This window comes from Electrophorus electricus, chromosome 4 (genome assembly GCF_041902795.1).
Source record: "Electrophorus electricus isolate QZ-2024a chromosome 4, ASM4190279v1, whole genome shotgun sequence".
NCBI classification, from domain to species: domain Eukaryota; kingdom Metazoa; phylum Chordata; class Actinopteri; order Gymnotiformes; family Gymnotidae; genus Electrophorus; species Electrophorus electricus.
The window spans coordinates 40,235,641-40,257,346 of record NC_137500.1 but is presented as its reverse complement, the minus strand read 5'-3'; the positions used below and the strand labels follow the sequence as shown (position 1 = coordinate 40,257,346).

Sequence of the window (21,706 nt, the reverse complement as noted above, 5' to 3'; positions counted from 1 at the left end):
AAGATGTTTACATGTGCCAGTGTCACTGCTTGGTAGATGTAATCTTTACATGCGCCAATGTCACTGCTGGATTGAGAGTGGTCCGTCATCCAAAACTATTCAGCCAATAGCAGTGTAATGGCCAGAAACTGACATCTGATGAAAAGGTAAACAATGGCTAGACCATGGCAACAGATGGACTGTAGTTTTTAAACTGTTCACTTACCAGGTGTTCCTACATACTAGACATTTCTAATAAAGTGGCTGGTGTGCATAATGTCTACTTCAGAAATGACCTCTCAACTGCTAATCAAAGATGTGCAGATGCTATTTTGTTCACTAAAAGTAACAATAACTGAGTGATGCCGATGTTGTTAAAATGATGGTCAATTTTAAATTATATTGGAAACTGATTAAAAACTATTTTTCCTGTTTACTTATTTTATCTGCTTTACTAAGGCAGTTTATGCATGTTCTGCTATGCATAAGGCTCATCAAGATTAGTCTTTTAAAACACACCAACATAGTCCACAGGTGTTGAAACACATCAGAACAAGACTTCATCACACACATCCTGCATTATTTCCCATTATTTATTTCAGACCCCAAAAACACCCTTTTGTGCCAGAGATCCACACACCTTTCAAAGTGCCCAGTCAGGGGGGCCTAATAAGTGTTCTAGGCTTGGCTACAGGATGTAATTAATCACATTTTTCCCTTCTGCACATGGGCATGTATTCAGAAGCATGCATAAAACAAAATTAGTTAAAGATGTGGAAAATAAGTGGATTTGGCCTTCACTGCAATGTGAAAGAAAGCCTAAACTAGCCACCTATGGAATCCTTATGACAGCTGGCTTATCATGTAATAGTCAAATTTTGATTACTGAGTATAGTCTATTTAGGTCTGCTTAATCATTATATCCACAATCTTCATGAGTGGGACTAAACTCAGAAATAATTTTTTGCTTTATACCTTCTCCACCTCCATTTCCATTGGGATGGGTGTGTAAATGTGACTCAGACCCAGCCACCACACTGATTCAATCCCTCCCTAACAAAATAAAACACTCCCCAATGATCAATGTACAGTGTTACTGCATCTCCACGGAAAACACTTGGCGGCCTTCAAATTGAGGAAAAAATGTGCAAACACAATACAGTTTATGCACAAAAACTAGTAAGAGTGGTGTTCTCAATTTTCACTTTATAAACCTTAATTTAATATGCACTGTGCAAAACAAAATGTAAGTTATTGCTCTATTAGTACCAAACCTATCAGTAAAAATACACTATGTTGTTCTACAAATTCAAAATCTTCAAGGGACTGAAAGCTGTCCATGTAGTAAAACAATCTCCTTCTATGTAGAATGCAGGTTTAGGTGACTGTGAAGGGCACTTATGTTAAAAAAATGCATATGTGCATAATCAATGCCTCATTTGTTTGTACAATGCAATTCATACAGCATCCTCCATAATTTGGAGAAATTGTGGTTAGAACTGTAGAAACACAGAATCAGCAATGCATGGGTGTCCATTACTCCAGAAACAAAACTCTCCAATTTATACAATGGTGGTTCAGTCATTAGACCTCAAGAAAGGACCACAAATGTCCAGGTCCCGACTTCTCAACCCCACATCAACCAGAACAGACTCTAATGGCAATAAAATACTTTGTTGTCAAAGTCTTTCCACTCTTTTCCACGGAAATGTAAACAGTGCCTACTGGACCAGTTCTGCCATGTGTCCAATCCCATCCAGCAGGTCAAGGATCAGTGAACGCCTCCATTATATGACTTGCCATGCATTTGGAAAACGGTCTCCACTGGCTGAGTGGAGATCGGCTGCTTGTAGAGGGGATTGGAGGCCTGGGAACAAGACAGGAAAGGACAGAAGAAAGGAGTCAGAGAGGAAACTAGGTCACATGGATTCATTGAAATGTACATGGTCGTGGGGAAGATCATCCAGAGGCTGTGGACCAGAGCCTGTGAATGCCCACTATGACGCGCCATTCTCCCACATGAATGGAGAAGTCCAGGGAGCCGTATGGTTTCAATAAGCATAGTGCTTTCACTCATTTCAGAATTTAAGGCTGGAGCTTAAAACTGTTTACAGTTAAGGGCCTAACAAACAGTATGCCTCTTTGGCTGCTTCATACAATAGAGCACAACTGGAATGTTGGGAATGACATGAAAAAGTTAAAAACACACACATGCACGCACGCACGCACGCTGACAATAAATGGACAAAATTTTATTATTATACAACAGAAAAGTGATTCAAGACCTACAATAAAATCTATGACATCCATTTACATAGGAAAGCACAACAAGCTATCCTCTGGAAACTCCACAGTCACTGGATCTGGCACAACTTTAGCTCCCAGAGGATGAACTTAACCACTCAATGAAAACGCAATGCTCACCAGTAAAAAAAAAAGGACTTCCAGAAATACCAATTAAATCTCAGAATGTCAGAACAGCAAGAAATAAATTCTAAAATACCATGAAAGGATACTTTGAATATATTGTGCTGTCCTTAAATCTAAAAGTGTTTTGATGAATGTGGAAAAAAACCAAACAAAACAAATAAACTAAAACCTTTTTATGTTAACTGCTCATGACAAAAATACATTTTCATGTTTATTTGGACAAAGTTAGCATTGCTTCTAAACTTCTGTTGTAGTCTATATTTTTAAGTTTTTATTCAGGTGGTGGCAGAAGATAATAACAGTCACTGAATACAGCTAAACTATTTTAGATTATATTACTATATTTAATATATATTATTCATGAGCAGCTAATTAAGAACTCGGAAAACCAAAGAAGCGAAATATTTTGTTTATTCCAGAGTTATTATTTAGAGATTGTTCCAGAGTTCCGTTAGCCCTTCCTACAATTGCAGATGTGTCACAAACATATTTTATTTCCCTTACCATCTCGTATCGTGCCCGTGAGCGAGCGCTTTGGAAGTTGGCGAATTCACGCCGGTCATGAATGGTTATCACCAGCTTCCAGATGGCCAGCAGCATGATACCCACCAACAGAATGCTGCCAACCACTGCAAGCAGCACTGTGGCAGCATCAGGGGCAGCAGCACACTCTGAAAACACACACATACACACCCACACCAAATATACATACATTTAGTGCACACACAAAGGGTCGCACAAAATGGACACCTTCATTTGAAAATAGTCATAGCTTGACTGATATTTTTATAAACAGTCCTACATACATACATCTCCAGATTGAACCCAAACTATTTAAAATCTTATCATCTGTCCTTTTTCTACCCTCTTGGAACCTTGACAGCAGAGGGAGTGTGGTGTTTGCAGGGGTTCGTCAGAGGCTGACACCTGTGCACACTGACCTGGCTCCTTGAGTGCAGTGAGGACAGACTGGCCACTGGCATGCTCCGAGTAGGTGAACTTCATCACACAGTCATTCTCTGTCTTATACAGGCACAGCACTGTGCTTGGATCATCTGAGTCTGAGAAAGATAGAAAGGGAGTGAGAGATAGGAAGAGAGTGAGGGAGGAGATAGGAGAGAGAGAGAGTGAGTGGAGATAGTGAGGAGAGGAATGGAGTGAGAAAGAGGTAGAGACAGAGCAAAAGAGAGAAAGGGGAAGAAGAGAGAGTGAGAGATCTTTAATGAAATAGCTGGACAAAAGGGCTCAGCCACAAAGTCAAAATGAAGAGAAAACATGCAGACCCTCGATATTGAAAAAAATTGAAAACTTGCATTCCAGACTTAATAATACAAGTTGGGAAAAAACAGTTTAGATCTATTTGGACATGTCCTAAGTTATAAGGGCTGAGAAGACACCATCTCGCTTCAATTCCCACTCTTCCAGTGTTCTGAAAGTTTCTGGAATGAACATGTGGAGTCCATTAGGGAAGTCATCGGCTAAAACAGCCGCCAAGTATTGTGAAACAGCAGCTCCGTGATCTTTGGGGCACACAGAGGCCCTGAATCTTCTAGACCTTCAGTCATGCATGCAAGCCTTAGAGTGCTGCAGAAGGCTGACTTCTTAATACATTCCTGGACTGGAAAATGTCTCCAGGAATGAAGCAGTTTATGATGTTTGAGCACAAAACTGGTGGCCTAGAGAAACATCCTGGTTTGTTTACAGACTACTCAAACAATTCAAAGAGGAATTTTAAAACACGTCTGAGTGCTTTAACACCACAAATGCATTTTTAATAAATATATACCTTAATTAAAATATTCAGCATGAGCATATATTTAACGGTGCGAGGCACCTGCTAATTATGTCATAGCAAGGTAATAGCAAGCATCTGCACAGAGCTAGATGAGTGTATTCAGAGGGCTAACCTCTGTAATTAAGTGATGGTTTTCACAGGCTCGGGGCGTTATAACTGGCTGACATAATAACATAAGCAGAGCCAACAAGGTCACTCCTGACCGTGTGTTTCTCAGTGAGGCACTGCCGATACTTAAGCGCTTAACGCTTGTTCGCTACGCTTCGAATGACTCCTTGCCATATGCCTATTTAATTGGAGATCAGTTACACCCGTCACATGATCATAACAATAACAAAAATTAAGCACCTGTCAGTATTTTCTCACAAGGAAACGGACCCTGCCTAATACTGGTATATATTTAAAGTGTGTATACCGGAGGGCTCCAAGCAGGTTCAAACTATCAGACTAGTTGTCTGATGCTACCACATTAGAAGCAGTTAACCAGTTGACTACTAATTAAACACAGAAAACCAAAAAGGGAAGAACCCAAATTACCTTTAAAAAAAAAAAGTTTGATTCATTCTTTGGCTAGACCTCAGTGAGTACTGGAGCTGAGTTACAGCTAGACTTTCTGTGTGTGTGTGTGTGTGTGTGTGTGTGTGTGTGTGTGTGTGTGTGTGCGCACACTGCAGCTCTGCTACTGAGAGAGGCCTGTTACGCAAGGCTCTTTCTTAAACACAGTGCCAAGGAAACAGCTTTGTCCATGTGAGCACACTTTAGGAAGCGTCGTGCCAGAGAGGTTAGAGACGATGCACTTTGTGCTCATCGGGGAGCAGTAACTCAATCACAGAACAGTTTGTGACAGTTAAAAGTAGAAACAGTCTGTTCCTTTTGTCCCAGGTAGGATCTGGTTCAGCTGAAGCACAGGCCATTAATGACATACCCATCACAATATATTAGTACAAGCAGTTGTTATCAGCCCTTTACAAGTCACATAAAAAATGGGTCAGCAAGCAAAAACTCCATCAAAGTTGCTGATGATCCGACTGTCATGCGCCTGACAACGAGGAGTCAGAACTCTGAGTGGAGAACACCACAGTCAGCAAGACAAAGGAGCAACACTTGTGCCAGGAGGCAGCCGTCTTTTCACATTCCTTCAGGATGCTAGGACTTCTACCTCCCACTTCTAATATTCTAAGAGCTGTAATTCTCTTTGCAATGCCGCTCAAACTGCCATGTTGTGTGAAACCTTTTGAACTACAAGCCTTAACTGCACTGCACTATTGAAATTTTAGGCTTTTTAATCCTGTTCATCATCTATGGTGGTCCACTACTGTACCATTATTGTAATGATTTAACTGACTTTTGTTTTGGTATTTATGCTAGTGTGCTGCAGTATCTCAAGGTGAGTCTGGATTTTTCCAGTACACCCACATGCAGCTCAGACATTTATTTATCAGGAATATCCATTTTTCCTCACTCCCATTTAGGTGCAGTTGTAAAACAACAGTAGTCCAACCTCAGGTGAGCTAACTAGGCCTGGGCTCAGTGACATCACAAAAAAGGCCCATGTGGGGACAGCAGTAATTCAACCGATGAGATTGTATTTTTCAGCGCAATGATTTGAGGCTCAAGAAAGGAATGGATGAGCTTCCTCAGAGCAGTGTTCACACCATAATACTACACATGAAATCAAACTAACAGGCCTACTCCAAGTCACCATTCACCATGTTCCTGTGCATTTACTTACTCAGTGATTCTTTGATGATGATCTCATCCTTACACATGCGCTGACAGGTGTCATTGTCTGTGAATTTCCCCGTGTTGAAGAGGTGACACTCAATGCACTCCCTGCAGAGAGACCTGAGGTTCACTGTCCGCCCACTCACCCACATTCCCCACACAATTAGCATGACTGGCACTGAGGTTAAAGTGAGTTCATAGACGTGGGCGAGTCTGCTCAAAGAGCTCAGTCTCTGAAGACTGACAAGGGCCATACGCCTCCAGAGACGGGCACAGAGGGAGCATCAAATGCCGATAAAGATAAATCTCATAACTGGATGAAAAAGCCAAACCCAGGCGTCATGGGGACCAGTGAATAAGCAATGAGAGGGTCAGGATCATGACCTTTTTAAGAACTCTAAGGGGCAGGGGTCATACAAGGAATGAGAACCTTGTTCATATCACTTTCACATGCCATGCATTAGTAATGGACAGACGAAAGAACTCATCACTGTGATAGACATCACTAAGAGACAACAATAACAAGGCTGAGGAAATTTGGTGCACACGGGTCACTACTGAGCTACCGAAAGAGCCAAACCGAAACTATAGGCCGATCCACGAGCCTGATCACTTGTTGAATAACATGAATAATCTTGGAGCTGAGTCACGGTCCCTAGGACAGTTCTGTGTCATACCTCTTTGTTGCACAGGCGTCAGGGCAGGTGGGGCACTTTTCACATGTGTCCCCAAATGCCCCTGGCTCAGTGCACTGGCAGCGGCCACACACACAGCTGCCCCGCCCGCTGCACATCCTCCCATCCTCGGACACACAGGCGGCTGTCTCTGTGGAGCAGTCGCAGTTATCTCCAATGTAGCCAGCATGACATTTACACTCCCCACAATGGCAATCACCATGACCTAGAGAAAGGGAGAGAACACACCCACACCCACAGACACACACACACACACGAACACACATCCGCATGAGCGTGCAAACACACACACACACACACACAAAACAATAACTAAAATGAACTAACTAAAACTTCATTTATATTCCCTGAAAACAAAGGGTACTTGTCAAACAACCAGTGCAAAACAGACCCAGGTTAAAAAACAGATCACTAAAACGATACCTCTCACGGCAAGCAAATTCACACACAAGACATTTACAAACATTGAGGTCACCGCATTTGCAGGTGAAAAGCTCTCTTGCATTTACCAATTTGAATATCACCATGAATGCCCTTGAGCTATATTTCTTAATCTAAAAATAAGTAAATAAATAAATAAATAAATAAAAAAATAAAAGTAGAGTTGTCCCAGGAGAAACCACTGCCCACATTCCAGACCAGTGCGAAACAACTGGATCGACTACATGCAGATTTTCGGCTTTCACGTCTTTATCCAAACTCCTGTGTCCACTGGAGAAGAATGAAATCAACTGAGATTATAGCACTGATGATCACTGTTCAAACCCCGATTAGGCCTGGGGCTTCAGCAAAGAGCAGAAACAAAACAAGCTTTCATAGCACAGTAGACAGCTCTTCTAAACAGGATCTGTGCTATGTTCAACACACATTTTCCTAGTTTCTTAAACAATAACATTCTCACGTCGGGCAGCTCAGTACAGCCGCAGTGTAACATGAAGTGGCAGTCAGGACAAACACCCCGAGTGTAGAATTCTTCAGCTTCTCTATGTGCCGGCAATTAATAAGGACAAGTGACTGTCAGTTGGAGACCAGAAAGCAATTAAAAAAAAACAACTTACAATTACAGCCTCCAATTATAGTATAATCTAGATTTTGTAAACTGACATAATGGAAGTATACAATGTTTATGCAACAGGATTTGAAACTATCAGGGCTTGTTCATAAAAGCAAATGGAGGATTAATGCTTGTGAAGACAGAACAACAGAGAGAAAGCTCACTCTTGTGCACACCTTTACTGAACCAGGCCAGATTACATCTGACAGCAGAGCAGTGCTCATATACTCTGAGTGGGTATAAAGTCCGAGAAACTCCACTATTGGTTTACAGAGGACCTTTTAGAGCGTAAAACTTAAATCCAAGTTAAACATCTGAATCCCTTCATTAAAGAACCTAATATTATACATGTTTAATCTAAAAAAAAAAAAAAAAAAAAAAAAAAAAAAAAAAAAAAAAAAAAGCTAAAATAAATAAATAAATGAATGAATAAATAAATAAATAAAGTCAAGACTTTATTTGACTGAATTTTGTTTGGCATCAAAATATAGAATTCCTGAGGAAAAGTACAGAAAGCATTGTGAAACTGCTGGCATGAAATCGATTTTTGGGTTGTTGTAAGGCTCCACACCCCACAATGGTCACAATCATTTTTCCTGTGACACCGGACCGCAAAGGGAGAGTCTCATATGAACGCAGAGGTGAGTCACTCTGTGAAGGTGCCATTTATTCAGGGCATGGCAGGTCAGAAAAAATACTTCCCACAATTCTGTCTGCATGTTCAACTCCTTAAAGATCTAGTTTAAGAAAGCAAGTTCAGGCATGCATTCTCAACACACCCGTTTCCTTATTCCCCATCAAAAATGACAGAGGGAGAAAAAGTAAGTAAGTGAGTGAATGAGTGTGTGTGTATGTGTTTGTGTGTGGTGTTGCGAATGAAATTGAGTTTGGGTACAAAAACAATGATGAAATTCAGTGCTAACATAGCAGGAATCTTTTAACATGTTTGAGATCAGTATGTTCATTTCACAGTGTACCATGGTTTATTCCAAATGTCAGGCCTTTTATGTGCAGGGAAAATGCACAATACATTACTCTCACATTACTATGAGGATAAAATGTTAGTTTGAATATAAGATGAGAGTAACACCACAGATCTTGGGCAGGGAAAGACACTCCTCCTTGCATTTTGTACACCGGCTGAATTAGGTCACCAAGTTATTGTGCATCATGCCAAAAAGCCTTTGGGAAAGAGACTTTCCCGGTTCCACCCCAGACACAGTCAGACCCACTAAGCTCACCCACAGGGTAGTCAAAGCCACAGACAAGACTAAGCTCACCCACAGACAGAGTCAGACCCAATAAGGTCACCCACAGGACAGTCAAAGCCCCAGCAGCGTGGAGCGATGGAAATTACAGCAGACCTCAGCTATTAGCTTGGTTGCAGGGTGTTTTGTTTCACAGAGGAGATGATTTCTGACTGTTGGCATTTAAAGATACACCCCCAATAAAAACAAACAAACAAACCCACAAATGAAAAACAAAAACAAAAAAAACACACCACCAAACAAACAACCCCAGGTATTTTATGCATCCGAAATGGCAAAATAATACCCTTTGGTACAGAGCAATTTTTTCCACAATGTACTAAGTTAAAAAAACAATTAAATACAAGTAAATACCAGCAATCCCTTCCTGTAAAAGGCTTAACAGTGAATCATGCAAATGTAACATCAACTGTGTGTTAGCTGCTCAGCTGTTAAAAATAGTACTCTAAATCTAACACTGGAAAGATAAACACAGCTTCTGAGAAATGTACTTTCATAAAATAAATGCAAATTAATTTTTTTTTAATCTGAAATCTGGAATGAGCACATTCTCAGATGTTTCCTGCATGAACCTATAGTGTATATACTCGTTCTGCCTTATACACCCATCCACATCCTCGTTGCTTACATTCCACAAGAGCTACTCGCGCTACATAGTTTTCTCTCCCAAGAAAAGTCAAAACATGGTGGCTTTTAAAATTCGGACACTGGTCTTCAGCATTCCACTTGAAAAGATTTCATACATGTGACTAATGAATCATACATACATGTATATCTGTATTCAAACTTTTCTGATGACACTGTCAGACATGAAGACTGCAGACTGCAGATTGCAGACTAGCAACGGACAAAGAGACACATGACATTGTGGCTTTTCCTGTGGCCATCATGACAGACAATTCTGCAAAATCAGCCATTACAAATGCGGTAGTACATCTTTCCATTGCCACAGCAGACTAATGACAAGAAATGAAAGTTGCCACCACAGCTTGAAGGGGATTTTGTGAAAAGAATCAAATTTCTTCCTGTTTGTCCACAGACTACTATTTAACTAGTCATACATGTCCTTGGCACATGGGCAAAATGAAGGCAAGTTTCAATTAGACCTGAAAAAAAAAGACACCAAACATGGACCCTAATTCCAATAAATAAATAAATAAAGTTTTGCAGGTTAGGTGCCTTTGCCACTAGATTTTTTCCTCCCTAAAAGTCTTCACTGTAGCAATCACTATAACATGACTAGAATATTTTGTTTATATGCAATGTTTATTACTGGCAATTATAATCATTGACAAAAATGTTGAAAATAGTTTCAAGTAAATTTAAGTCCAAGTTAATTTGCAATGAACGGCAAGCACGCAAATGCTAACCACAGCAACCACTGGTGACCCCACTTCAAACGCAGAAGTAGCAGGGGGATAGAGGTCTGTCAAAAAAAAATGTCGTCAGTACTAGAGCAGTGCTCTTCTGTGTAGGGCACTCAGGAAGGGGAAGAATACAGAAAACTTCATTTAGACTTAATACATGAAGCCTAGTTAAATATGATTGTGGCCTGATTCATGTAGGATCAACAATCAAGATTAGGACAAATATTGCACATCAGGTCATACCATTCTTATATCCTTTCTGGAGCATTCTCTCACAGCCTTACAGGTGTATAATTATTGGGGAGAAATGGATTATAAACCTTGCATGACAAAAAAGGTGATCGTCTCTAACTGCAAACCCTCAAGATGTAAACGATTCTAATAATGTGGGTAGTAAGCATGTGTGAACACACTTTTGAGAACTACTTAAAGGATTACACAAACAGTATGAACATGGATTGTATTAATTAGGGCTGGAAACCTGACCCTAACCGTTGTTTCTAACAAGGTGATCTCAAATTTTTGTCTGTCACAGAAAGGGCACCTGGGTCAAGACGAATAACGTTTGTCACATTACCTCCATGTCATGCTTCAGCACAGCATGTCATTGCTTTTGCTGTTAAGTGCAACCAGTTTCTTTGATTTTATAGTGAGAACACTCTCTGCATGGTTTACTGTGAATGATGAAATCTTGGGGAGTGAATACACAACCTCTAACACTCTACATTGACAGTTCTACACTGAATAAAGAGTTTGAGACAAAATCATTTTGGCATGAGTCACATCATTGATATTGTCATCCAGTCAAAATTATCCAAAAGACTCTCTCATGCTTTCTCTACAGGCAATGTACAGCCATCATGAGGACTCCTTTGTACTACGTTCCAGTGGTCCCCCAAAAACAGTATGCAATCACTGTGAACACTAGTTTTGTTTCTCTAACCAGCATGGATGTCAAGAAACAGTGTTTCACATGCTTCATAGAGCTAAAATCAGCTAACAAGAACTAAAACAGCTCTTTTTGCACCCACCCAAAAAAAAAACCCCAAACAAACAAAAAAGGAGGAAATGTGAGTAAAAGATGAGTCTTTTGATGATAAAAAAAATCTTTAAGGTTAAGTTACAGGTACCACAACTTTGCTTTAAAAAACATATATAGAAAAATTAAAAAAGCTCTATGATCAAAAATGATCATTTTTACCAAGCAAAACGCATGCAGGTGTCAGGGATTGGTAAACAGGTTATACAAATGTATGTGTTACAATGTATTTTCACTAAACCAGAGGCATAGACAGAGTACGGGTAAGTCGGAATAGCATGAGAAGGACAAGAGACATTACACATTCCTAAGAATGCAGCCCTGAGCTATAATTATGACTTCGTATAGTGCCAACTAAGACTTAAATAACTACAGACACTGTACTGGCTACAGTGTTGTTAACTGTTTCCTGTTTCCCCATAAAATGCTGGGGAACTGTCCTAGATGTCCACGTAAACTCTTCACTATTTGTTCTTCTCTCCTTTATCCTCCCCCTCATCTCTTACTCCTGAGGATTTCACCACCTTCTTTGAGGAGAAGGTTGCAGCAATCCGCCAGTCTTTCCTCTGTTCCCACTCCGCCAACCAATGTGCATTCCCCAACACCCAACTCTCTGACTTATTTTTCTCCTCTCTCCTCAGATGAAATTCTTCAACTCCTGACTTCCAGCAATCTGACTACATGTCCATTGGATCCAATTCCTTCCACTCTGTTCCAGACAATCACAAGTGATCTGCTTCCTTTCATCTTTGTCATCAACAACAACTCCTTATCTTCTGGATACATACCAACTGCATTCAAAACCACCAGGGTGGTATCAATCCTCAAGAAAGCCACACTTGACGGCTCCAATGTTACCAACTACAGACCTGTATCACTTCTCAAAAGACCTTGAACGAGCAGATTTTAATCAATTGTCTCTCTTCCTCACCCAGAACCAGCTGCTTGATCCCAATCAGTCTGGCTATAAACCGGCACATTCTAACCCGGTCTTGCAGATTTCTACTTTGTAACATACGAAGGATTCGGCCCTTTGAAGGAAGCTACCCAGGTGCTTGTGCAGTCTCTTGTGCTCTCAAAACTAGACTACTGCAACTCGCTACTTGCTGATCTTCCTTTAAGAGCCATCAGACCTCTACAACTTGTCCAGAATACAGCAGCATGACTGGTCTTCAATGTTCTGAAGTTCACACATTACTTCACTGCTGCGTTCCCTTCATTGGCTCCCAATAGCTGCACGCATCAGATTTAAAACCTTGATGCTTGCCTACAAAGCCAAAAATGGACCAGCCCCTTCATACGAGGTCAATGGTCAAAGCCCGATCCGTACCTCGAGTACTTCGAGCCTCAAGTATGGCTCGGCTTGAAACACCTTGCTTCAGGTCTCATGGACGACAAGCATTGAGACCATTTTCTGTCCTGGCTCCAAGATGGTGGAATGTGTACTGCTGTGTTTTGATTTTGAAGCCGCTACAGCTGCTCTTCCACGTTCTTGCCTCTTACTTAAAATGTGATTCAGATCATAGCTAGGAATACAAACACACACTCAAACTTATACACAGACATAGTATAAATAAACAAATGATACAAATATTAAAATTGCTATTCAAAATGTTCAAGGCTTACACCCTCATAAAGCTTTAATTCTGTCGTGCTTCCTCACAACGAGTACGATCCTCTCAGAGCTCAGTGAAAAGGAGCAGGGTGCCGTCTACGGTTTCCTCAGTAGCATGCTAATACAGAGCCTGGGGCATACAGAAGGTCTCCCTCTGTCTAAGCAGGGTTTAAACAGCTGGACTTCTTATTTTTCTACTACAAAATAGGTTGCCTTTGGGTTATAAAGTCCCATGTAGAGGATTGGTGTCCAGAGAAATATCATAAAAGTACCTGAAAAAGTACTGCACTGTAATTTGTTTTTTCTCAAAAAAAGTTTTTTCCCCTGATTCTTCAGATTTAAATGTTAAAATTATTATTATTTTTTTTAAATGCCAGCAAGAATGCAGACTGCATACCCATAAGGTTACTGCCATCAAGTCTAGCATGATTCTTTGGTATGTGCCCAGGAAGGACTAGAGAGAAAACTCTACAGCCATGCAAGTAAAAATGCTCTCAGATTGGCTAGGAAATAAGATGAAGTGCTGGCCTCATCTTTGTCTCAAATTTGACCAAATATTTTAGTATGCTTTTGTGGAGAGCCAAAAACACAGCACATTACATGCAAACATCCATGATTTGGAATGGCTATACATGGAGACTAGAAAACTAGGTTAGGACACAAGGTACCATGTCAAACTGTCACTGCACTAGCACAACACATCAGGCCTATACATGCTACGCAAAGCAGCTCATCCTTCACGTGCTATTTATGATTTGTGCATTTTAACTTCCATTATGAACAGTCACGCATGTGTTTAAGGTCTCATATACGGTGTCTCACTCCACCTTAAACACCGAAGTTCATTTGCACGGCAGCCGAGGAAAGCAAGGCTCTGGTCTACAGCACTGGTGGGGTACTGGAGTAGACCATAAGCAGTGGACTGCCAGGTGCTGAGGTCATGCCCAGGCTGGGGTGGGAGAGGATGGGGAGGCAAATAAAAGTACTCAGAGGTGCAACAATGTAGTGCACATGGTCACCACCACCAGATGGATATTCTATTTTGGTCTTTGTGCATTACTAACAGGTCGAGTATTATTCTGCAAATAAAACACAGATGTGGCAATGTGCTACAAAGTCAGAGTTTTACAAAAAAAAAGGCATTAGTTTGAGATTACTTGCACACAAACATGCCTATACAAGCAGACAAGAAGAGTTCATATAAGCTACAAGTTCATTACCCCAAACACTTAAGATAAAAGCCTTATACTACCATGTAATTCCTGCCTGCTTCTGCACAAATTTAATGGAAAACCACTTAAGCACAGTGTCAGATTAAGAATAGGCTTTTATGCCAGTCTGATCCTGTTTGTAGCGTCCAAGTCAAAGACAGAGACAGACAACTCATCCTGCAGCGTCAGCCTGTCTGCCCCGCCCCTCCAGCCTCTCTTACTACCCCCTTTAAGGGGACGCTGAACAGCAGACGGCCTGAAGCGTCTGCTGCTCCGGCCTCACAGACTACTGGCGTACAGCAAGGCCGAGCTCCTGTCTCCTGCAGTGAAAGTCACAGCACAGGCAGAGGAGCAGGAAGTCTTGGACATAGGGAGATTTACAAATAAGCACAGACGCGCCAAGAGACCACAGCCAAAACAGAATGATATTTGTTACTCAAATGGAATATTCTGTACTCTCACCAGTTGATAAGAGATGGTGAATAAAGTAATGTGGAGGCCTGCATAAAAACCTCCTTCTGATGTCAGTAAGCAGGCTGAATAAAGATATTTAATCACTTTTTTTTTTACTCAAACCCACAAATTCTCTCATTAATCAGAGAGACTGTGCAATATTTACTTAAATATTAAATGTAAACTAACCTTGGCACAGAGTTGAGAAATACTACTCTTCATAATAACACAACAGCTTGTTTAAAAAAAAATAGCTTGTTACTGTAAATCTTTGTTTTACAGACTAAGCAGGAGTCAGTCTCTCTGCAAACTGCTTTGATTCTGGCCCAGTGGCAGGTTTAACTAAAAATGCCATAGCAACATACCATTTAGTGCTAATATAATATAATGCTGAGATGATAAACCCACCAATGGTCAACCACAAGAAAAAATTGGCTGCATTTTTGCACAAATAAAACCCAAATTTCTGTAGCTAAGCAGCAATTTAAAAACTAGAAGTAACTATTAGAGTGGGAAAGCTGCATAAACGAACAAACCCTGTCCGTTATTGTTCCTCTACAATCCTGCATCATTTTGCGAGTGTTCTACATTAGGAAATTTTATCCTAACCTTTTTCCTCCCTCAGACACCATTAAACTGGTCCCACTTAAGCAAAACCAAAACAGGCCCAAAAGCACACTTGCTGTAACAGATCTGCTGGCCCGAGTGCCGGTGGGCGTGGAGCAGGACGCACAGACTCCCTCGATGAGATGACATTTATTAACAAAAGACACAAACAAGAACGGTGGCACTCATATACAACATGAATGAAAGACATGACTCGTACACGTAACAGAACACAGACTCTAATAACATTGAACGAAGATTACATACACGTTTTACATTCAACAACAGACTAACGATGACCAACACAGTACACACACCATCAGAGATTTAAATAGACAAAAGACAAGACATTAAACCCCGTAGAGGTGCGTGCACTTACAAAGGGCGTGGTCCTGTGACACTTGCAAGGCTTTTAACAAGAGAGAAACAAGAATGTTCCCATTGACAGCAACTAGTTCAAAATTGTTATCAAGTGGCTTACAGCAACCTGTCCTAATTAACTCCGAATGGCAAAGAGGTGGGAAAGATTAGAACTCTCAAGATTAGAGTAATTATGGCATCACTGCTAATGAAACCCAGAGTTTTGCCATGGGTGAGGTGGCAGGAAAGCAGCTGCCCATATGCGACTCTTGTGTTCAATTATTGCTCTCCAGTCATCAGCATTCATATGTGCCTGCTGTCAGCCCGCTCTCAAACAAATGACCACTTTGTGCCGACCAGGCAGTTCCTGCTGACTGAAGGAAAACACAGATCTTTTTTGGTTATAGAGCAGTGATTGTGTATGGGGGATAAACAGAACGCATCTCATTACAAAGCTCTCACTGTGTCATGGTGGGATGAGAGCTTTGGAGTGGGATGGGCAATGGGCTTGAGTTTGGCATTTCAAGACGCCAAACTCTTGCAGTGGTTGCACCAGCTGCCATTCACTAGGGCTCAGATGGGCCCAAACACATGCTCTCCATCAACAAAACAGGATCTAGGACTTAAAGTAGGGCATCTTTAATACAGTCATATTGAGCCAACATTTCAACTTTATCGTCAGAAGGTAACAAGATTGGTTCAGCCACTTCAATTGGTTAAGCATTACCCAGCACACACACATCAGATTGTTGTAACTGAGTATTCCAAGACAGAGCAGATCAGGTGAGAAAGACACACCTTAAATTCAATGTTCATTCTCCTCTTTGTATTAACACAAGCGGAATACGAAAGCAACACTAAGCCCGATACTAAGAGTTACTACTAAACACTATCAGTATTAATAAAACATGGACTGATGCTGTACAAAACAAGAAAATCAGAAAGCATGCATCTCAGTCTGTCTCAGCCCAGACATTCTAGGCCTGCCATACACCGCTCACCTGAACACAGGATCCCTTTGTGGCGGGCACAGGAGAAATCATCGCACTCACAGAAGGTGCCGTAGATTTTGCCAAACTCCGACTCGAAGCACCAGCACTGGTTGCAAGTGCACTCGCCCCGCCCGCTGCATACCTGCTTGCCGTCTGCCTCACGGCAGGCAGCCAGGTTAGCTGTGCCCACCTCACCCTCCCCACACTCACAGTGGGCACCACGGTAACCTGGCTCGCAGCGGCATGTGCCACAGGCGTATATGCCGACAGAGCTGCAGCGGCTGCTGTTGGCCTGTGTGAGGCGTGTGCAGCCACAGCTGCACCGGTAGTCCACGACCACCTCCAGACGATCCTTGAAACCCACCGGCTTGATGGTGAAGCTCTTCTGGGTTCCCTGAGGAGGACAGTTTTGAGCATCAATGCTCACGTTGAAGGAGACCTGAAGGAGACAGCAAGAGTTGGCTTCAAGTCGGTGTCAGTTTCAAGATACTTTATTAATGTTGGGTTCAGTAAGAATAACTAAAAAAAGTAAGTAGGTATGTTATCATGTAAATCGATCAAATGTACTTATTAGTTAACCATGCTGATCATAAGGCATAAGCTAAAACCAGATGAACCCCCCAGTAAAGGAAAATGTAATAATTCATTTAAAAAATATGTAGCCTTAAATTTAGGAATTTGTTACTGGCTGAATGTCAACTCTGTGTGACACAAGCAGTACTTGTATGCATGGCCTTATCTCACCTCTCTCAGAGTGATCAAGAACAGCTCTCTGACAGATGCAAAACATGGCCAAAATATAAAGACCACTCATAATTAAAGCAGACGTTGAGGGGACATGCGAGACCTACTAGAGGACATGTCTACTCTGTGAAAGCTAGCATGGAACAGGACAGGCTCAACATGTTGACCGTTTGAGTCTTTGATGTAAGGTCTCTGCACAGTGGGATGTCCTGTGTTTACGCCGAGGCCCCGGCTAAATATTTGGCCACAGTGGCAGTATTGGTGTTGGCAGACTATACATCAGTCATCCTTCTCTTTAGCGGGGAACAAAGGCAAAAAACATCTTTTCAACCCAACCGCCACATTATCAAACTTTCCAGTCAGTGCTTGTGATCCAGTGGGAAATTATTGCTTTCATGCCATGATCTGAAAGTGGAGTGCAAGACAATTCTGAAAGGATCTGGAGCGTATGACAAGCATATGCCATACGACAGATTTGTAAGAGGAATGAAAATACTGATTCCTCTGCTGTATCCTCATTTTTAGAACTAGTCTGCAAATAACAGTTAGCTATTCTGCTGAACCTTCTGTTACAGGCTGTTGGACTATGCCCCTCCCTCACCTGCCTGGTTGTGCTACGTGGTTAATTTCACAAGAAAACATGATTACCCAAGAGAGGCCCTGAAGGAAGGAAGGATGGAAGGAGAGGACAACAGCAGTACTACCCTAACAACTTAATGAGTTGCAGAATCCGATTAGCGAGGCATGTGAATCACGTGGACATAGCATCAGCACCTGCGAGACATGGACCAGAGACAGAATGAGGACAAAGACGAGGAGAAGAAGTTGGAGAGTGGCTGGACAAAAGGAGTGGGTCGGCCAAGTTCGGTGGGTGAGTCACGTGCTGTTAGAAAAACATCTTCATATCTATGGTGATTGGCTATGGCAAGCTTGTTTTAATTGGACCAGTTCCACATGGCCTACGACTGGAGATTTAATTTGGCAGATAACAAACAAATAACTGGAGGAGCTCATTTTAAGAGTGTCAGAGGCAAGATGAAACGATGTATTAGCAGCAGTCAGCCGTAAAACCAGCTATGACAATAGAAGTGCAGTGCCATACTATCAGTTTAAAAACAAGGAGCCTTTCTGTTGATTTTGAGACCTGGTGTGATCAGACTAATTAAGAGTATAAACTGTAAATGGCTGGTGCCCCTGCTGATGGAAAAGCTCTGAACATCAGCAAAATTACCACATAATATTCATAAACAAAATAAGAATAACAAAAAAGTAAGTTATAGTAGATTTCAAACTTTAAAAGAACAGCCAAACCACTATAAAATAGATAAATAAAAAACAAAAAAGTGTTTGTGGAAAACACAAAAAGCACAAAATGAAACAAAAAGGTACCCAACAACAACCACCTGATGTATCCTAAGAGACATGTGAACTCGATATAGAATTAGTTCACTCTGCAATGTATAGGACTTTTTAGTATCCTCAGGGGGATGGGTTTGGGGTTTGAGCGGGGGGTAAATCCTGCTCTGTTAAAATGGATCCAAGCTTAGCTTTAGAATCTGAGCTAGCGCTTCTGTTACCAAGGCTCTTGGTTTTTTTTTTTCTCCCTGTTCCACAGTTCCTCTGTGTAGAAAGAACTCTGTGCTATTGTCCAAGGCCATTGAGATGCAGCATCAGACTCTCCAAGAGGTGGCCGGAGGCCTGCAAGTGACGCATGGGCTTCTGCCTATGCTGTGACTGTTTTAGTGACGGGAGATTGGCACTTGGGCACAATGTTACACATTCCCACATGAAAAAAAAAAAAGACTACAAGAGCCAAGCCAATTACATTGGCTAGGCAAAATTATGCTTTGCCTTTCACTGGGGAGATTCACACTATGGTTTCCCTAGCCAATTCGTCCCTACACTCAGGCAGCCTAAAGGTGCAGGAGAAAAGGACCCTGAGCTTTAGGGATGAATTTTTGAGGGCCAGTTCACCACATGGTGGCATGTACCAAGTGGCTTTACAATAGCTCCTCAATAAGGAATGCAAGGAAGGCTTTGCATAAGAGAAAAATCAATTTACATGTGTAGCTATCCAAGACCTTCAGGAAACAAGCAAAAAAAAAAAAAAAGCCCAACAAAAAAAAACCCCAAATTCTATAAGCCCATGCTTCGGGCAGTTAAACTCACCTATGTTTCAAACTTATATTCATTTTTAGTTTGTTTGGAAATGGTGAGATTCTTTATATTGCACCAAAATATTAAAACTAAGTTATTAAATGTATCAGGACTTCATATTAAAACACTGGCTTTCATCTTCTGCAGACTCAAGACAGTCTGCTTAGGTCATACACATCATTCGGAAAGCACACTTACACGATAACTAGTACTGGCCAAAATGACCCTCTGGGGCAAGAGCCTTTGGGCCAAAGGGACAGGATGTTCCTCTGACAGAGCTCTAGGAAAACCAAAACTCTTGTTGGCATCTACTTTTGTTTGTATGCACTCAGGTTTTGTGCAAAAGGCCAGTTTGACTCCCATAATAAACGCAAGTCTGAGGTCTTGGCCATTGCATGCACGTCAAAAAACTCTGTTTTTTTTATACATAAGAGCATAAGAGCAGGTTGAGAGCATAAGAGCACCATATTGCAATTTTTTAAAATGTATTTCTCTCTCTATTGCTCTATTTAAGTCCTTTTAAGCAATAGGAATGTCTGCACATTTAACACTGAGGGTAATTTTGGAAAAAGAATCCTTCCACTGGATCTAAACCAACATGAACTATACATGTGAGAAGATGAAAAGGTCACACAGATTCCATTTCACCATTGGCTTTCTCCACTGGCCTCTAATCCTCACTGATGATTCCTCTGGAAGGAACCCAACACAGTAATAAAACCCAAGGCTAAACTAGTCCCGAGTCCACACATTTATTGCAATGACAATAGTAATACTGACTGTGAAAGCCATGTATGAGAAGCATATCAACTCACCGTGTCTCCGATCTTTAGGTCTGCACATTTGCGGAGACCCGGAAGGGGCTGTCCGTCTTGACATATGGCAGTGAAGGCCAGGCTGAGGTCTTCAGGGTGGTCCCACACGCTCAGCTCCACTTTGGACCGGATATTCTACACACCAAAAACAACAAATAATGTTAAAATTAACAATGGCAACTATCCAGTGTTAAGAGCTTTTTACTAGGACCTCAACTAACCTCAAATAAACTAATAATAAACTAAATCAACTAAGCCTATATGTTAGTTCACTATTAGCTACTAATAAATACTCAAAAGAAAAACTAATTAAATATGGCTCTTGCGCTGAAAAAGTAAAAACTAACCTATAATGACATTGCTGCATCCAAAAATCAAAGCATGTAACCACTATTCAGATTAATCATACGGCAATTTATTTAGCCTGGTTTACAACGGGTTTCTTTCCTGCACCTCCAGATTCTTACATTATATTTTAAGACCTCTGGAAGCCTTTTGAATTCTGTATAGTGACTTGTTCTGATTTTTACCACGATTGTCAAATATGGCAGATCCCTACTCATGGTCTGAGCAAAACATACATTATGCTTAATTTTATCACTGGCTGCTAGCTCAAAGTACAGTGAAACGTAGAAACCTGAGTTTACACACTACACAAACCATAAAATGCCCTCATCTAATGCTGGTCATCTTACTAGTCTGAACACCAGTTTGAAGGATTTTTGTTCCTCTCATTCCAAGTGTTTTTCCAAATTGCTTTATAAAACTCAGTCCTTCAATACTGCCTTATCATCATTCTAATAATATATTGAGTGAGTCTGGGGACCTTGAGAATAATAAAAGGGGCAGACCTGACACATCTGGTGCATATAAAGCAGGTCAGCTGTGCTGCGCTATTTTCACTGGGGTGTTTTGAAGTAACAGCACAGTGTGACAGTCATTAAGGGACCAGTAACACCCCCACCAATCACCCCATGTTCTTTGCTCAAAGTGAGCAAACGCAGAGTGGCCCTGTGAATGATATGAGGTGTCACAAAACCATCCAAAAAAGAAAGAAAAAAAAAAAAAAAGAGAGAAAAAGAACTGCAGCAGCCAGCTTTCTCACGTGCTCATTTCACAGTGGGAGAGGTGACCTTAAATTCAAACCACAACAAACAGCCAACACCAAACCATTTATCTCAATCACAGAAAACCTGTGCTCAAAACCTGTACTTAAATAAGATGTTCAAAGATGTTAGGAAGAACTGCATGTAGTTTTCTGATTGGAGATTTACTGGAAAGGTCATTATCTTACATTGTAGGCAGTGACAATCAGCTGGATTATATTTTTGGAACTTTGATCCAGAATCTCCACTGTAGTTCCTGGGATCAGTGCAGTAAAATTCTAGGAAAAAGAAAAAG

The 21,706-nt window shown here is 41.2% G+C and overlaps 1 protein-coding gene across 2 annotated transcripts in view; it reads right to left on the bottom strand.

Annotated features, from left to right (window-relative positions):
- Nucleotides 1-553: 553 nt before the first annotated feature.
- itgb5 (integrin, beta 5) overlaps nucleotides 554-21,706 on the bottom strand; it is a 25,825-nt gene continuing 4,672 nt past the window's right edge. For both annotated transcript variants that reach the window (XM_081713816.1, XM_027009591.3), the window contains exons 8-15: nucleotides 21,600-21,689; nucleotides 20,306-20,440; nucleotides 16,599-17,028; nucleotides 6,607-6,829; nucleotides 5,937-6,037; nucleotides 3,351-3,470; nucleotides 2,914-3,080; nucleotides 554-1,846 (exon numbers count right to left, since the gene is read on the bottom strand). In XM_081713816.1, the coding sequence (XP_081569942.1) occupies nucleotides 1,751-1,846; nucleotides 2,914-3,080; nucleotides 3,351-3,470; nucleotides 5,937-6,037; nucleotides 6,607-6,829; nucleotides 16,599-17,028; nucleotides 20,306-20,440; nucleotides 21,600-21,689 (1,362 nt within the window). In that variant the 3' untranslated portion in view covers nucleotides 554-1,750. The remainder of the gene's footprint in view (nucleotides 1,847-2,913; nucleotides 3,081-3,350; nucleotides 3,471-5,936; nucleotides 6,038-6,606; nucleotides 6,830-16,598; nucleotides 17,029-20,305; nucleotides 20,441-21,599; nucleotides 21,690-21,706) is intronic.